Source organism: Canis lupus, chromosome 2, assembly GCF_048164855.1.
Source record: "Canis lupus baileyi chromosome 2, mCanLup2.hap1, whole genome shotgun sequence".
NCBI lineage: Eukaryota > Metazoa > Chordata > Mammalia > Carnivora > Canidae > Canis > Canis lupus.
The window spans coordinates 29,734,775-29,752,092 of NC_132839.1; the positions used below are offsets into that span (position 1 = coordinate 29,734,775).

Below are 17,318 nucleotides of genomic sequence, written 5' to 3' on the forward strand. Positions count from 1 at the left end.
ATGTAAATAATTTTCTTGGACAAAACAATCCATAAAGTGCAAATCTATTTTAGCAAAAGTATATGTATATTTAAATTTATGAATGAACATTTAGCATTTTGAAACAACATTTTAAAATCAGTCTTAAGTATCTTTGAAGTTGTTTCTATTAGCACCTAATATATATTCCTGGTAAATCAAACATTTAATTGTTAATTGTTTTCTACTGATATCATTTAGTGTTGTTTTATGATTTTTTGCATTTGAAGTATATGTGAGGTGGTAATATAATTGATTTTGATTGGGTTCTGATATATATACCTCTATTATTTTATTAATATGCTGTGGAATTTTAAAACCATTTTTATTGTCTTTTACATATTAAAAAATGGACTTTCAGGGAAACATATTTCTCTAGTAAAGGTTCTGATTTATAGGCAAAATGGACATATAGCTCCGATTTGCCATATAAAGGATTTAACGTTGATATTTTAAAATTTATTATCCACAGTGATTCTGAAGATGAAGAGAAAGAAAATGAAAAATCTAAAACTTCGGATTCTTCCAGCACTGATTCTAGTTCAGTAGAAGAAAGTTCATCAGATTCTGAATCAGAATCAGAATCTGAAAGTGAATCTGAATCCAAAAAAGTTACTATGGTAAGAGATTATTGCACATTACTATAATTGAAAGTAAGTGTTCTCATAGCCTTTTTCCAATTAAGAATAAATACTTTTGAAAAAGTTCTGTTGAAAATCCAGACATTGAGAAAAGAAATTTAACATTGTCACTGACAAAATAAAATACCATCTTCATTCATTCGTTTTTTTATATTAGATAATTGCTTCCTTTTTGTTAACTCAGCCCTACAGAGAAATTGGAAACCTTTTTTTTTTTTAAGATTTATTTATTTATTTTAGAGAGAAAGTAAGAACGTGGTATGGAGGGACAGAGGGAGAAGAGAATTCCAAACCAACTCTACGCTAAGTACATAACCTGACAGGGCTAGATTTCACTACCCTGAGATCACAGCCTTACCTGAAACCAGGAGCTGGTTGCTCAGCAATGCCCAAGAAACTTTTTTTAATCTCATTCTTTGCCTCTGAAGTTACAGAGCTCAGAGTTAGGAGTTAGGGCCCTTTTTATTATGAGCTAGCACGTGACAATGGAGGCTTTTGAGAAAAGGGAAATAAAAGGAAGTCACAGAAATAATATTGAGCAAGGTAATATAAATGTATATACATTATAAGAAATTGAGACAAATAATGCTTTTTAAAACCAGGTATTTGGGGTAATAGAACACTTTCAATGGTTAATAAAATTCATTAGCCCTATATTTAAAAACAAATGTAAGAATCTCTTATGAAATAGAATGATAGTGCTTTCTGATGTTCTTTTTGTAACACTGAAACCTGTCTGCCTAACAGCAAAAAATAGAAGTATAAATTGAAAAAATGTTGTTATTAATATAAAATATAATATTCATACCTATTGCATATCTTTCTGATACTTCATTTTTATTCCTTTCCTATCAAGGCATCATGTTGGTCCTGGGCTTCAAATGCAGTAGTTTCTGTAATTAAACTGTATTATCCCATATTTTGAAAATGTGGTCAAACTTTGCCTTTCACTGAATTCAGTTTTTTAACTTAATATTTTTCTCATTTATTTTTTCTATTAACTTGAATTCCTTTAATAAGTCATCTGAGTAGCCAAGGATAAAAATAAGTTCCTTGAAGTAGATAATTGCCTTCTCCCATCCAGAGATTTATTATTTAAGAATAAACATATTTTTGAAAAGAATAAGCATGTTTGAAAATTAGCTAGTTTTTGTCTTACCTTATTGCAAATATTCTTGCATATAACGAAACCCTTTTTAAACTTGAATTTATATTTAAAACTTGTGTCTATTATCTATAATCTAAGATTTCTCTTTTCCAAAAATCACGTTAGTGATTTTTATGTTTATTATTCTGATCTCATAAAAAATGTATCATATAGTGGGTTTGACGTTGTATCATTTCCTACTTAAGTTATTTATATCAAATTATTCATTTCCTATTTATTTATTTTAAAAGTTTAAGGTGTTATTTAAAAGAGAGAAGCTTTAGAAATTGACAGTAAATACAACCCAGAATTAGAAATCAGTGTTTTAAAAAATGAGCAAACAAGAAATCAATGAATGTCAAGTGAGTAGAATTAAAGTGCGTATTAAGTGCCTATTCTTAGGGAGTTTTGTAAAAGTTGAAAAATGTAGACTTTAGTGCCTACATAGTATTAGAAGCAAAGTTTTAGAACCCCATTAGAAAGCTACAGAGGTAGCTTTCAGTTTGTTTCTTCTTTGTCAAACAATTTCAGTGAGCAATGCCTCTTAATAATTGAAAATATTTTCCTGTAGAACATCAGTATGAAATTTTAAAGTATTGGAATAATCTAATAAGACTTGAAAACTTCAGATTTTACTCACATTCTTGATAGTTTTATGTCCATGTGTTTTGTGTATATGGCTTATTTTCTCCATATTGCCTTTTCCTATCTATAATAGACAGGATTATTTGTTTTAATTTATCACTTGGAATATTCTCCACCTAGGAGCCACCATAACTATTTTTTACTATTCCTTTCTGAGTGATTTGGAATATAGTCTGCAATTACAAGTCTACCAGTTTTCTAATAATGGGCAGCTTTGTAATTGTAGAAGTCCTCCTTAAACCAAGTGTTGTGGCTTCTGCTCTAGATTATGAGTAATGAAGGCAGATGGTGGGTGCTTTACCTTAATTTAGCATGTCAGTATGTTAGTGCTGAAAATTCATATGCCTTAAATCTGCAGCCAAACTAAATCTATACTTTTACTGTTTCTCTTCTTTTTCTTACACTTGGATAGTGTGTTTTGGGGATATTGAGCATGAAAATGAAGCCTTGGAGGTACTTTGAATATATAGCTTTGAAAACAGTTTATTTTATGGGGTCTTATGAGATGGGTATAGTGTTCTACTTTTTGGAAGATAATATCTTTATGCTTCAGTTTCCTCATCTATAAACTAAAACTGCTAATATCTACTACTTTTAAGTGCTATTATAAAAAATCAAATATGAAAGATCAATGTAAAGCACTATATAAATATAAAACAGCAGTGTTAACATTTTTTTAACTTGAATATTAATTCCCTGGGAGACCAATAATTGTAGAATTTCAGAACGCCGGTGCAGAGAGGAACTGAAATTTTTTTTGAGCACTTACTGTCTCCTGTATTTTTCTGACTCTTTTTATGCCATTCAAATTATAAATTCATGTCCAGGTATGACCCCTCTCTGTAGAAGATTGAGCTGCTATTCACTGTGGATGTCTCCTGCCTCTCTCCATTCTCTAATATGCAATCTCTTATCCTCCTTTTTCTTAAAGTGTAGCTCTAAGTAAGCAATTTTCTGTCCTCTCAGCCAAGAAAAAACTTCCTTCCTTTGACCTTTTTGATAATTTGCGCTTGTCAGTCCCTTTCTCCACTAATTAATTCCTACTCTACCAACCGAGGCACTCAAGTCTTTCACAGCAGTTGGGGGATGAGGAGCAGGAAAGGGGAGAGAGATAGAAATAGAGAGTGTATGAAAGTGAGAATTCAGAAAAGTAATCTAGGTAGTCTTCATCCACAGTCTCTTAATCCAGTTATTTCTTAGAGCCCTTTAAATTGGTTTCCACTCGGGGATCCCCAGGTGGCTCAGCGGTTTGGCACCTGCCTTTGGCCCAGTGCATGATACTGGAGTCTCGGGATCAAGTCCCACATCGGGCTTCCTGCATGGAGCCTGCTTCTCCCTCTGCCTGTGTCTCTGCCCCTCTCTCTCTCTCTCTCTCTCTCATGAATAAATGAATAAAATCTTAAAAGTAAATAAATAAATAGGTTTCCACTCTTAACCACTTCCTACAGATACTGCTTTCTGAAAAGTCAACCATTATATTTCCCTAAACCCAGTAACCTCTTGGTTATTACCCTTCTTAATTTTCTTATGTAACTATTCCTCTACTACTTGAAACTCTTTGTATCTCCTTTCTTCTAACTTCTTTGACCTTTGAATCCTTTAATTGCTTCACTTTTTAACCCCTCTGACATCTAAGTGTGAACATGGCCCCAAAGTTAGTGCTTGGAACACAGTTTTAAAAAAATATTAATCAATGTGAATCCACTTATTTTCAGTCTTTTTCTCTATGTTTTTTTCCCGTTGTGAGACTCATTCACTCCCATCCCATGGTTTCAGCTAAAATATTTAAGTGAAATACTTCTATAAAAACATCTCTAAATCTCTAGAACCCCTCTAACTTTTCTTTCTAAACTTAAACCAAATTCTTAGACTTCTTAAGAGCTACTGATTTCTCAAAACCTGATATAGCCAGAAGGAGACTTGTTCTACTGTTTGGTACTAGTACCTAGATCTGTAGCCCCAGAATTATCTTTGACTTTTCCTATATCCTATATGTTTACACAGTTGCCAAGTCTTAGAGATTCTTTGTATTATATCTCATATCTGTTTCTTCTTTTCCTCCTACCACCGTACTAAATCAGCTCTTCATGACCTCACTCTTAGACCATTGCCATTGGTCATCCTTCGATTCCCCAACCGCAGTGTTTCTAAATGGTTACCAGGTTAATGTTAAAGTTACCCATAATGATGCCCCATTATTATTTTAGTTCAGTAAAAACTCTGCAGGCAAACATGGCCAAACCTATCTCTCTGTTCTCAAATTTCCTTAGTTGTCCCTGTGTTCTAATCCCAGTGGATATTTGTAAATATCCATACATACCCAACTACATATTTGTAGTTCTCTTAACGTGTTGTGTGCTTTCTCATTTCTATGCCTCTGTTTTTCCTTCTGTACCATTTCTCTTATTATAGAAAATAAAAGCTGAGGAAAAACTGGCTCAATCAGAGAGTGGTCCCTCCACTTCTCCTAGTTGAGAATGACTGCATGGAATGAAAAATGTTACTGATGAGAAGACATTACTCATGTGAATGGTGTAGAGATAGTCAAAAGACTGAGAACCACTGTTGTTTATGTTCTTGAAGTATGTGTCATTCAACACTATGCCCCAGCATATCCATAAAACATAAAACTATATATTATAGTCATACATTCTGGCCTCAGATTTGTTTGTGTTAATGATTGGAGAAGATGTCCTCATCTTAGAGAAGATATTGTCAGTAATGACCAAAGAAAATTATCGTGTTTTCAGTGACAATTATTTAGATGGGCAAGCATATTTTTATTGGTAGGTGTTCTTTTCTGAAATATGCTAGTTAGAAAAATATTTTAAGTCTAACCCTTCTTATAAAATAGTTCTTTTACCCCAAATTATACCTATAACAAAATTACTTTTGATAGATCCATATTTTAAGTGCTTTCCCATACTTTTTACAATGTAAAAGGAACTTTTTAACACAAAAGAATGAAAAGCAAAATTAATAATGTAGACCACATTGTATCAGGAAGAGATTCACATTTATATCACTTTATCCTATTTTTTACTGATATAATTAAGTTATATTCTGCTTGTAGTTAAAATTATGTGTTGAACAGATGGTCACAGGTTTATTTAAAATGTTTTTTAAAAAGTTACCAGACTTTTGAGTTGTTTTAATTGAATCTAGGCTTTGATGTTTTTAAAACTAGGCAGTGTATTAGCGTGTTCCTACATATAATAGTTATATCTACTATCACCTTGTTAGTTCATTCTTCATGCCTTAACTGTGATTCAGTAGTTCTGATGGTATCTTTTTTTTTTTTTTTTTGAAGATTTTTATTTATTCATGAAAGACAGAGAGAAAAAGAGAGAGAGAAAGACAGAGACACAGGCAAAGGGAGATGCAGGACTGAATCCTGGGACTCCAAGATCCCACCCCGAGCCAAAGGCAGAGGCTCAATGGCTGAGCCACTTAGGTGTCCCAGTTCTGATTATATCTTGTGTCTGTGCACCAGCTGCCGAAGATGTAAATAATCATTGATTTAAATAAAATTTTTTTAAAGATTTTATTTATTTATTCATGAGAATACACAGAGAGGAGAGAGAGGCAGAGAAACAGGCAGAGGGAGAAGCGGGAGAGGGAGAGGCAGAGAAACAGGCAGAGGGAGAATACTCCATGCAAGAAGCCCGACGTGGGACTTGATCCAGGGTCTCTAGGATCACGCCCTGGGCTGAGGGCAGCACTAAACCACTGAGCCATCCAGGCTGCCCAATAATAAAAATTTTAAACCATGATTATAATTTATTGTGCATAACTGTGCATTTTCTTTGTAAATATTAGCAACATTTTAATTATATATAAGCTCTGTATAAAATATAATCTGTCAGTAGAAATAAATACATATAACATCCTTGCACTTAACATTTCATGTTAAGAGCATTTCCTATATGAATCAAAAGATTAATATATGTACTAGCTGTGAAGGAAAGCAGTACTATCTATAAATACATAGCAGTGTTTGAGATGCTGTCAGTAATCTTTATCACAGGTTACATGGATCTCATAAAACTTTACTAATCCGTTTGGGGGGGATTAAATCTCTTAAGTGCACCATAGACTAGTCACTGTTACTGTGACTAGAGTCTATTTAGATATTAGTAAATGTTAAGATATGGCTTAGTAAAAGATCTGCCATGTTAAAGATTATTGAAATAAAATTGGCAGGTACTGTGAACAGATCATGAATAAGAGTGAAAGAAACTATTTTCCAATTGGTGTCCTACCCCACTTGAGAAATAGAAAACAAATTTTACTTGTGTTTGTACAAGTACTTATGTATGTTGCAATTACATATCTTCTGTGCATATTGTAGAATATTGGTTTTAGACTCATAGTTCAAAACCTTGCCTTTTTAAATCTATGTCATTCCCAATTTACTTTATATTTTAAGTACTCCAGAACAGAAATACCATTTCACCTGAGTTGATCTGTAAATCAAAGTGAATGCCATTAAGAAGCTTTCTTATTGAAGTAGGTGTAATCTAATAGGGAAGAGTTGTTTAACAGTTTAGACTACTTCTGATTTGTAAAGAAGTCTCAATTTAATGACAGCATACTTTTGTTTTAAAGCCCATTGGGAGTGAGCATCAGATTTTTAAAATCAGATTTGTTAGATGACTTGAAGGCAAGAGAGTCATTTTCCTTGGTTGGTCATTCTAATTGAAAACATTTCATGTAAATATGTTGCCCTGTGAGGCTAAAAATTAGCCTTGAATTTTTGTTGATTTCAAAGTACAATATGAGTTTGACAAAAGTTTACATACCACTTATCCTATTTTATCATTTTCAATTTCAATCTTTACAATAATTTCCCCTTAGGAAGTATATTTGGTGCTTGTTGTTTCATATCTTTTTTCTACTTGCTTTTTTTTTTTTAATCAGCATGAAATGAACATGCATAATACATAAAATAATCTTTACAGATATATTATTACATATTTTATTTGTATTATTTGGAGCTTAATAAGTAGTTCCAGGATCTTTTTTAATTACCTGAAATGAATTATATTAAATAGAAATCAATTTCTTAACCGGTGACTTTGTGATTTATTTTGAAAATGTTGATGTGTTGAGGTGTATAATCGAACACCATAGAAACAAAATGGAGATTTGAGGGTGATGAATTGATGACTAGGTATTTTTGTAGTGAGATTTTAGGATCAGTTGCTGTTGTCCTTATAAAAGTCTAATACAGCCACTCAGCTGTTAAAAACCTAATCCTCTATTTAAACAAATATACAAAAACAGATTGTCTATCTTTCTGCCTGACCTCCTCTCAAGTACTAACACAACGGAAGCAGCGGGTGATCTGTCAGTGTGTTTGGTTTGTCAGTGATGGTTTTGTATAAATATTAGGAGGGTAAGAAATAAAATTCACACAGTAAAATATGATTTCATCTGCCTTTTCTCTGCAGCTCCATGGCTCGTGCTGCGGTGTGAAATTCTCATTTTACACACTTTGCAGGCGGAGCACATGAATTATGCATTGAGCAAGAAAAATCTCCTGCCTCAAGTCCTATATGCATTTACCCAGGTTCTGTCTCTATTACCAAGATGAATTGCAAATGGAGAAATGTTTGATGGAATAGGGCTCTTAACTTCTTTGTTTAGAATTCAGATTTTTATTTTTATAGGAGATCCTTTAAGTATGAAAATGTTTTGAACTTACTATGAATTTTTTAAATGAAAAATGAAATATAATATAAGAGAGGAATGCCAAACACATCACGAAGCTTTTTATAGCCTTGATTTGGAATGCAAGGCTTTTTCAATTCAGTAGAAATGACCGTTATCTATTGCTAATGTTGTATTTCAGTCACCGGTTATTTGCTCTTCTCAGAAAGTCAATGAAATTCTGTCCTTTTGAGAGCCTTTTTTCTTTCTGTTTTAGACTTCTAATAAGAGATTATGTCAATTTCATATGCAGCTCTGTCCTATGTTGTATGTGACCTGATGTGTATTTAATAGATATTGTTACACACTCTTAGCTGTTGAAGTAGAAAATAAGATATAGACTTGTTTCCAGCTTTAACTTTATCTTGATTTGATACGTTTCTAATTTTTCAGGTGGGAAGGTTACAGTTCCATAAAGACAGTCATGCACCATCGTAACTTATTAGGAAGCTATACCCATTGTGCTCAGCATAGTATTTTGATAAGTCACATGGTGTTAAGCTCTTTTTGTTATGTTCTTTCTTCACAGGAATGATATTCTAGTTGAGACGACATTTTCATTCTGAACCTGTTTTTATTTCATTCCAGATTCAAAATTAACATTTTTTTCTCCAGTCCTAGAAATAATTATTCATTTTAGGTTTTGAAAGAGGAGCAAATATTGTTTGCTTTGTTTTTAACTAATGAGTGAAAATTAAAATCCACCTAGATAGTTTGAAGTTTTCAGTGGCAGAAACAATTATTCTCATGAAGAAAATCAATGCTGATGTATTTAGTTAGTATTGTAATGTGTATTATTGTATGATACTTGAAAATAATTTGTTTTGAGTTTTGGCATAAGGGAAAAAAGTAGCAGAACTTAAGATCATTTTAAAATGTTACCTAACATGTAATTGATGTATCCATGTATTTTCACCATTTTAAGAGCTCTAACATGGTGTAGACTTTAAATGATGGTAATCAACCTTTTGCTTTGGTGATACCTTTCTGTGGTTAGAGGAAAACTTCAGAAATACTTATAATGATTTGTATAGATAAGCTGTAAATTCCTTTATCAGATTCTAAGTTATCTGAAGGCAGGAACTATGTGTTAGCTGTATTACTTCCTTTGCTTAGTGCAGAATATGATACCTGTTAAAAAGTCTTTACATGTTTGTTGGATGAATGAATGATTGAGTAAATGAACAAAAACATTTTAGCAAAAACTTAAGTTTGACCTTTAATTTGAGATTTAGTATAAAAAGTATACTTTATAAAGGTAAGTAGCTTTGGTCCAAATATTTAGCATCCTAATATAAAAAGTATACTTTATAAAGGTAAGTAACTTTGGTCCAAATATTTAGCGTCCTAATCTTTGTTGACCTTTTTTTATAATGCTACTCATTACTGAACTTAATTTGTTCTTTAAAAAAAAAACTGCTATATACATATTTTTTTCTTTATTTATATGTCACTTCTCTTCTCAATCTCTGACCAAACTGTGAATACCTCAGGCTTAGGGGTACTGTTTTCTAGTTCATGATTATCCACATTTCAAAAATATAGTAGATTGAATAAGCAAATCTGAGGTAGAGAAAATCCTAAATATGTGCAGATATGTTTTAAAATACTTGTTCTCCCCAAAAGAAAACAATAAAGTAAATTAATACTTTTCATGTAAGAGTGAGAGTCTGAAAATGTCATTTGTAGATTTTAATGAATACTTTTGGGCTGAAGGAGTCTGATGGAACCCACTGTTGAAATATAAAGTACCTAGTACAATGCCTGTCACAAACTACATCCCAGAAAAGCCTTTCTATCACAAGACTCTTGAGAATTTCAGAGCTAAGCTTATATTGGTTGAGCACTTTCTTTTCTTAATTAAATCAACTTGTTTAAAAATTATTTTCAAGATGTTTGTACACTTTCTACCAAAGAGCCATTTTATGTTATTTTACATTTTTAGCAAAAGTTGTCAGATCACAAAATATTTACCTTTAGATTTTCTTCTAATGGACCTTTATAATCTTTAAATAAAATATTTAAAAATAACAGTTTTAATGGTGGAGAAGAAATACTGTATATTACCTAAAATGAAAATTTTGATTAAAAAATACAGTCCAGGGCAGCCTGGGTGGCTCAGTGGTTTAGCGTCGCCTTCAGCCCAGGGCATGATCCTGGAGACCCAGGATTGAGTCCCATGTCAGGCTCCCTGCATGGAGCCTGCTTCTCCCTCTGCCTGTGTCTCTGCTTCTGTCTCTCTCTCTCTGTGTCTCTCATGAGTAAATAAATTAAAAAATATATATATATAGTCCATATAACCATACAGAGAGCTTAACTTGATTTTTTTCTTGGAAGGCTAAGTGGAGCAAATAAATGTTTGTTCTGAAACATTAAGAATTACTTCATTGACTTTTTAACAGAATATGCAATAAATTAAATATTTCTTATCTATAGGAGAAAGAAAAAAAAACAAAGGAAGATAGAAATCTTACCAAAGATGTTTCACTTCTAGACCTGGATGATTGTAAGTGTTGAAATTTAAATTTTTTCTTCTCTTTTTAGTAGTAGTTTTTTTGTTTTTATGTTTTGTAAGAGAGAGCATGGACCTTCATGCACCCGGGAGGGGTTGGAGGGGAGGGGCCAAAGTAGAGGCAGTCTTAAGCAAACTGCACACCCAGCTCAGAGCCCCACATGGGGCTCAATCTCATAACCTTGAGATGATGACCTAAGCCAAAATTAAGAATCAGACACTTAACCTGCTTAATCACACAGGTGCCCCAGTACTAGTAGTTTTTATTTTTATAGTACCTTTTATTTACACGTCTCAAAATATATCTTCTATTATGAAAGGTTTATAGATGAAAAAGGCAAGAAAGTTCTAGAAATTAGTTCTTTTAGTATCTTTTCTTTCATCTAGTCAAGTTATCAGTTTTGCATCAAACGAATAAATACAACTGGTCAAATAAAGGTACACCAAATTCAGTTTAAGATCTTTTGCTTTAATAATTTATACTTGTTTTAGTAGATAATTATCCGTATCTCACAGCTTCAGTATTGTTAATTGTTGATTGAGGATTGAAACATCAATCTTAAGGAGGTGTGGGGAATTAGGAGAGTAATTGGAAATGTACAGAACACAACTGTGTTCTACTTGCCACACTTTTGGTAGGAACAGAAATGAGTGCAAAGCTTTTGGATGCTAATGTGGCTATATTAGTATTTTAACTACAAAAAATCTTTGTCCTAACAGATCCACTTAAAAGAACTTTTATATTCTTACACATATACTTACCCAAGTGTACAAAGGTATATTCATTATTTCCTTTTAAGTACTTTTGCATTGTGAAAAAGTTAGTGGAGCTAACTTCATTGGGAGGGAGATTTTGGGCAGAAAAAAGAGTAACAAGTAAAATATCATGAATATTAGACTACTGTCATTTTGCAATATAAATTTTCCATACTAGAGGTAAGTTACATTTTTAGATTGTCTGATTCTGTCATAAATACAACTGTTCTATTGTTTACCTGACCTATTTTCAGTTGTCATGACAAATTCTTAATACAGAGAAATTACAAAGAAATACATAGCAAAAAGAAATTAAACATAAAGTTGGACCCTGTGAACAATTGCACACCAACAAAATAGGAAACCTAGAAGAAATGGATTCCAAGAAACACAGAACCCTCTAAGACTGAATCATGAAGAAATTGAAAATCTGAATAGACTGATTACAAGTAATGAAATTGAATCAGTAGTTTTAAAACCCCCCCAAAATGAAAGTCCAGGACCAGACAGCTTCACGGGTAAATTCTACCAAACATTTCAACAAGTGTTGGTACCTATCTTTCTCAAAGTATTAGAAAAAATTGAAAAGAAAGGAATGCCACCAAATTTACTTTAAAGGCCAGCATTACCTCTATACCAAAATCAGAGGCCCCTTTATAGGCCAGTATCCATAATGCACATAAATTCAGAAATTCTCAACAAAATATTACCAGACTCAATTCAATAGTAAATTAAAAGGATCATCCCCCATGATCAGGTGTACTTCATTCCAGGGATGCAAGGATGGTTCTACAAGTGCAATCAATCCACATGATACACATTAACAAAAAGGATAAAAATTACATGATCATCTCAGTAGATGCAGAAGAAGCATTTGACAGAATTCAGCATCCATTTATGAGTAAAAATTCTCAACAGTGTGGGGTATAGAAGGCATGTACCCCAACATAATAAAAGCTGTATATGACAAACTCACTGCTAACATAATACTCAACTTTAAAAAGCTTCAAGCTTTTCCTCTAGGATCAGGAACAAAACAAGGATGCTCACTCTTGCCACTTTTATTCTTCGTAGTATTGGAAGCCACAGCAGTCAGGCAAGAAAAAGAAATAGAAGTCATCCAGATTTGAAAGGAAAAAGTTAAATTCTTTAAAAGTTAAAGATGATAGGATATTATATATAGAAAAAAGACTCCACCAAAAAAAACTATTAGACCTAATAAATGAATTGAGTAAAATCACTGGATATGAAATTAACATACAGAAATTCATTGCATTTCTCTACACTAATAGTGGTCTATCAGAAAGAGAAATTAAGAAAGCAATCTCATTTATAATTGTACCAAAAATAATGAAATACCTAGGAATAAATATAACCCAGGAATTGAAAGACCAGTACTCTGAAAACTATAAGACATTGGTAGAAGCAATTGAAAACAACTTAAGTAAGTGAAAATATATACTATGCTCATGGCTAGGAAGAATTTATATTGTCAAAATGTCCATATTACCACAACTAACATACAGTCAGTAAACTCCATATCAAAATACCAATGACATTTTTCACAGAACTAGAACAAAGATTCCTAAACTTTTTGTAGAACCACTAAAGAATCCAAAGAGCCAAAGCAATCTTGAAAAAGAACAAAGCTGATGCCCCCTGACAGATAAATGGATAAAGAAGAATTGGTGTGTGTGTGTGTGTGTGTGTATGTACATGTACAAGAAACACAAAACCCTCTAAGACTGAATTATGAAGAAGTTGAAAATCTGAATAGAATGATTACATTATAATTATTACACTGTACACACACACACACCATGGAATATTATTCAGCTATATAAAAGAATGAAATTTTGCCAGTTGCAACAACATGGATGGAACTAAAGGGTATTATGCTAAGAGAAATAAGTGAGAGAAAGGCAAATACTGTTTGGTTTCACCGATATGTGGAATTTAAGAAACAAAACAGATGAACATAAGGGAGAGGAAAGAAAAATGAAATAAGATAAAAACAGAGAAGGAGGCAAATCATAAGAGACTTTTAAGTCTAGTGAACAAATTGAGGGTTGCTGGAAGGGAGGTGGGGGTGAGGTAATTGGCATTAAGGAGGGCACTTGGTAGAATAAGCACTGGGTGTTCTATGCAACTGAGAAATTATTAAATTCTATTTCTGAAACTAGTAATACACTATATGTTAACTAAATTGAACTTAAATAAAAAGTTAAAAAATAAAAATAAAGCTGGAGGTACTATACTCCCTGATTTCAAACTATACTACAAAGCTATAATAATCAAAACAGTGTGATACTGGTTCAAAAGCAGACACATAGATCAGAACAAAATACAGAGCCCAGAAATAAACCCATGCAAATATGGCCAATTAATTTAAGACAAAGGAGGCATGAATGTACATTATTAAAAAGTCTCTTTAATAAATGGTTTGAGAATACTGGACAGCTACATGCTGAAGAATGAAACTGGACCACTATCTTATACCATATACAGAGTAAATTCAAAGTGGATTTAAGACTTGAATGTATGGGGATCCCTGGGTGGCGCAGTGGTTTGGTGCCTGCCTTTGGCCCAAATAAATAAACCATTTTTCACTATTGACACTATCTGTCATAAATAAATAAAATATTAAAAAAAAAAAAAGACTTGAATGTATGACCTGGAACCATAAAACTTGTAGGAAGTAAACCTTTTAACACCAGTCTTAGTTGTTGTTGTTGTTTTTTTTTTAAGTATTATTTATTTATTCATGAGAATACAGAGAGAGAGAGAGGCAGAGACACAGGCAGAAGGAGAAGCAGGCTCCATGCCAGGAGCCTGATATAGGACTCGATCCTGGGACTCCAGGATCACACCCTGAGCTGAAGGCAGATGCTCACCACTGAGCCACCCAGGCATCCCCAGTCTTAGTTTATTTGAACCAGTCTCCTCAGACAAGGGTAACAAAAGCTAAAGTAAACAAATGAGTTTACATTAAACAAAAAAGCCTTTGTACAGAAACCATCAATCAAACGAAAAGACACCCATGAACAGAAGAAGATATTTGCAAAACCTGCATCCAGTGAGGGGTTAAGAACTTACCCAACTTAATGTTAAAAGAAACAAACAACCTGATTGGAGCACCTGGGTGGTTCAGTCGGTTAAACCTCCAACTCTTGATTTCACCTCAGGTCATGCATGATCTCATGGGTCATGAAACTGAGCCCCGAGTCAGGCTACATGCTTAGCAGCGGTTCTGCTTGAAGATTCTCTCCCTTTGCCTTTCCCCCTACTCACGTGCACGCTTTCCCTTTCTCTCTAAAATAAATAAATCTTTTTTTTAAATTTTTTTTTATTTATTTATGATAGAGAGAGAGAGAGAGAGGCAGAGACATAGGCAGAGGGAGAAGCAGGCTCCATGCACCGGGAGCCCGACGTGGGATTCGATCCCGGGTCTCCAGGATCACGCCCTGGGCCAAAGGCAGGCGCCAAACCACTGTGCCACCCAGGGATCCCTAAAATAAATAAATCTTAAAAAAAAAAAAAACTGATTAAAAAAGTGGGCAGAGGACTTGTATAGACATTATTCCAAAGAAGGCATACAGATGGCCAACAAACACATGAAAGGGTGTTCATCATCACTTACTAAAAGCAAATCAAAACTACAAAGAGGTATCAACCTCATACCTGTCAGAATGGCTAGAATCAAAACTCAAGAAGCAAGTATTGGTGAGGATGTGGAGAAAAAAGAACCCACATGCACTCTTGGTAGGAATACAAACCTTTACAGCCACTCTGGAAAATAGTGTGGAGTTTCCTCAAAAAGTTAAAAATGGAACTACCCTATGATCCAGCAATCACACTACTGTGTGTTTTACCCAAATAACACAAAAACACTAATTCAAAGGGATACACACAAGTATACCCTATTTTATAGCAGCATTATTTACAGTAATCAAGATAAGATATGGAAGCAGCTTAAGTGTTCATTGATTGATGAATGGATAAAGAAGATGTAATATGTGTTTACATGTGCGTGCGCACACACACACACACACACACACACACAGGAATGTTAACCATAAAGAAGAATGAAATTTTGCCATTTGCAACAACATAGATGGAGCTGGAGAGTATAATGCTAAGTGAAATAAGTCAGTCAGAGAAAGACAAATACCTTATGATTTCACTCATATGTAGAATTTTAAAAACAAAACAAGCTAACAGTGGGGAAAAAAGAAACAAATCAATAAACAGACTCTCAACTAGGGAGAACAAATTGGTGGTTACCAGAGGGGAGATGGATGGGAGGATAGGTGGAATAGGTGTTAGGGATTAAGGAGTACACTTGTCATGAGCACTGAATGATTAAAATAAAAACTTTAAAAAAAATAAAAAAAAATCATTGCTTCAAGCAAACCAAACAAATGAGACACTACCTCACACTTGTCAGATTAGCTATTAGTAAAAACACAAAAAACCCACAAATATTAATGAGGAAGTAGAGAGAAGGGAACGCTCATACACTATTGGTGGAAAAGTAAATTGGTACAACCACTATGGAAAACAGTAGGGAAGTTCCTCAAAAAAATTAAAAATAGAAATACCATACAATCTAGCAATCCTGCTTCTGGGTATCTGTCCAAAGATATATGCACCTCTATGTTCACTGCAGCAGCATTTGCATTCACCAAGGAATGGAAGCAACTTAACTGTCCGCTGATAGATAAATTGATACAGAGGATATGATGTGATATACAGACTTAGAAATATTACTCAGCCATAAAAAAAAATGAAGTCTTGCCATTTGCAACAACATGGATGGACCTAGGGGTTGTTATGCTAAGTGAAATAAATGAGAGAAAGAGAAATACTGTGTGATTTCACTTATATATGGAATCTGAAAAGCAAAAATAAATGAACAAACAATATAGAAACAGACTCAGATACAGAAGTCAGTAACCAGAATAGGGAGGCTCTGAGGGGCAGTTGAAATAGGTAAAGGGGTTTAAGAGGTACAAACTTCCAGTTATAAATAAGGCATAAGGCATGGGAATATTAAGGTACAACATAAGGCATAAAGTCAATTATAAAGTTATAACAACTTTGTATGGTGGCAGATGATAACTAGAGTTATTGTGGTATCATGCTGTAATGTATAAACATATCAAGTCACTATAATATATGCCTGAATAAAATTATAAAGTTTGAGCCAAATTTGTATCATTTTTCACTATTGGCAAAGATTTTACAGGTTTACATAATTTTTAACCTATTGGCAAAGATTTTAAAGCAATAGCCAGTGTTGCTAAGGTTTGGAGAAACAGGCGTCCTACACATGTTTTTGATAGGAATAAAAATAGGTGCAGTTTTTAGAGTCATTTTAGCAATATTTGCCAAAACTTAAATTGCACACATTCTTTGATGTAGCAATTCTTTTTTAGGAATTTATCCTACAGACAAAATAGGAAAATCAGATTTTACTTTCTTTTTTAAGACCTCTTATTTTAATGGCTTAATTTTACAGTTAAAGTCCATATTCCTAAGTTTCTAAGACATTTAGGTGATCTGACTCCTGCCTGCTTCTTATCCATGGTGCTCTTTTGCATTTCCTAAATATACCAGTCTCATTCCTGTCAAGAGCCTTTGTACTGCTGTTACCCAAGAACACTTCTTCAGATTTTCTTAGGGCTTCTTATCTTTCAAATACCAGCTCAAAAGTCATCTTCTTTTACACATCTTCACTGATCAGTCTTGATTGTTTTCACAGCATTTTTCACTATCTGAAATTACCATAAATATGTGTAGTACTAGCTTATTGTCTGTCTCACCAAATTACGATGCAAGTTCCATGAGAATAAGATGCTTGTCTGTTTTACTGCTATTCCTAGTA

General features: G+C 33.4%; 1 protein-coding gene across 8 annotated transcripts in view; it reads left to right on the forward strand.

Annotated features, from left to right (window-relative positions):
• The window catches only part of AP3B1 (adaptor related protein complex 3 subunit beta 1), a 265,515-nt gene that overhangs the window by 169,854 nt on the left and 78,343 nt on the right, over positions 1-17,318 (forward strand). For all 8 annotated transcript variants that reach the window (XR_012015574.1, XM_072794100.1, XM_072794111.1 and 5 more), the window contains 2 exons: positions 491-638; positions 10,600-10,669. Coding sequence is in view for 7 of the 8 variants with exons in the window: in XM_072794100.1 (XP_072650201.1) it covers positions 491-638; positions 10,600-10,669 (218 nt within the window). In the remaining variant the exon portion in view is untranslated. The remainder of the gene's footprint in view (positions 1-490; positions 639-10,599; positions 10,670-17,318) is intronic.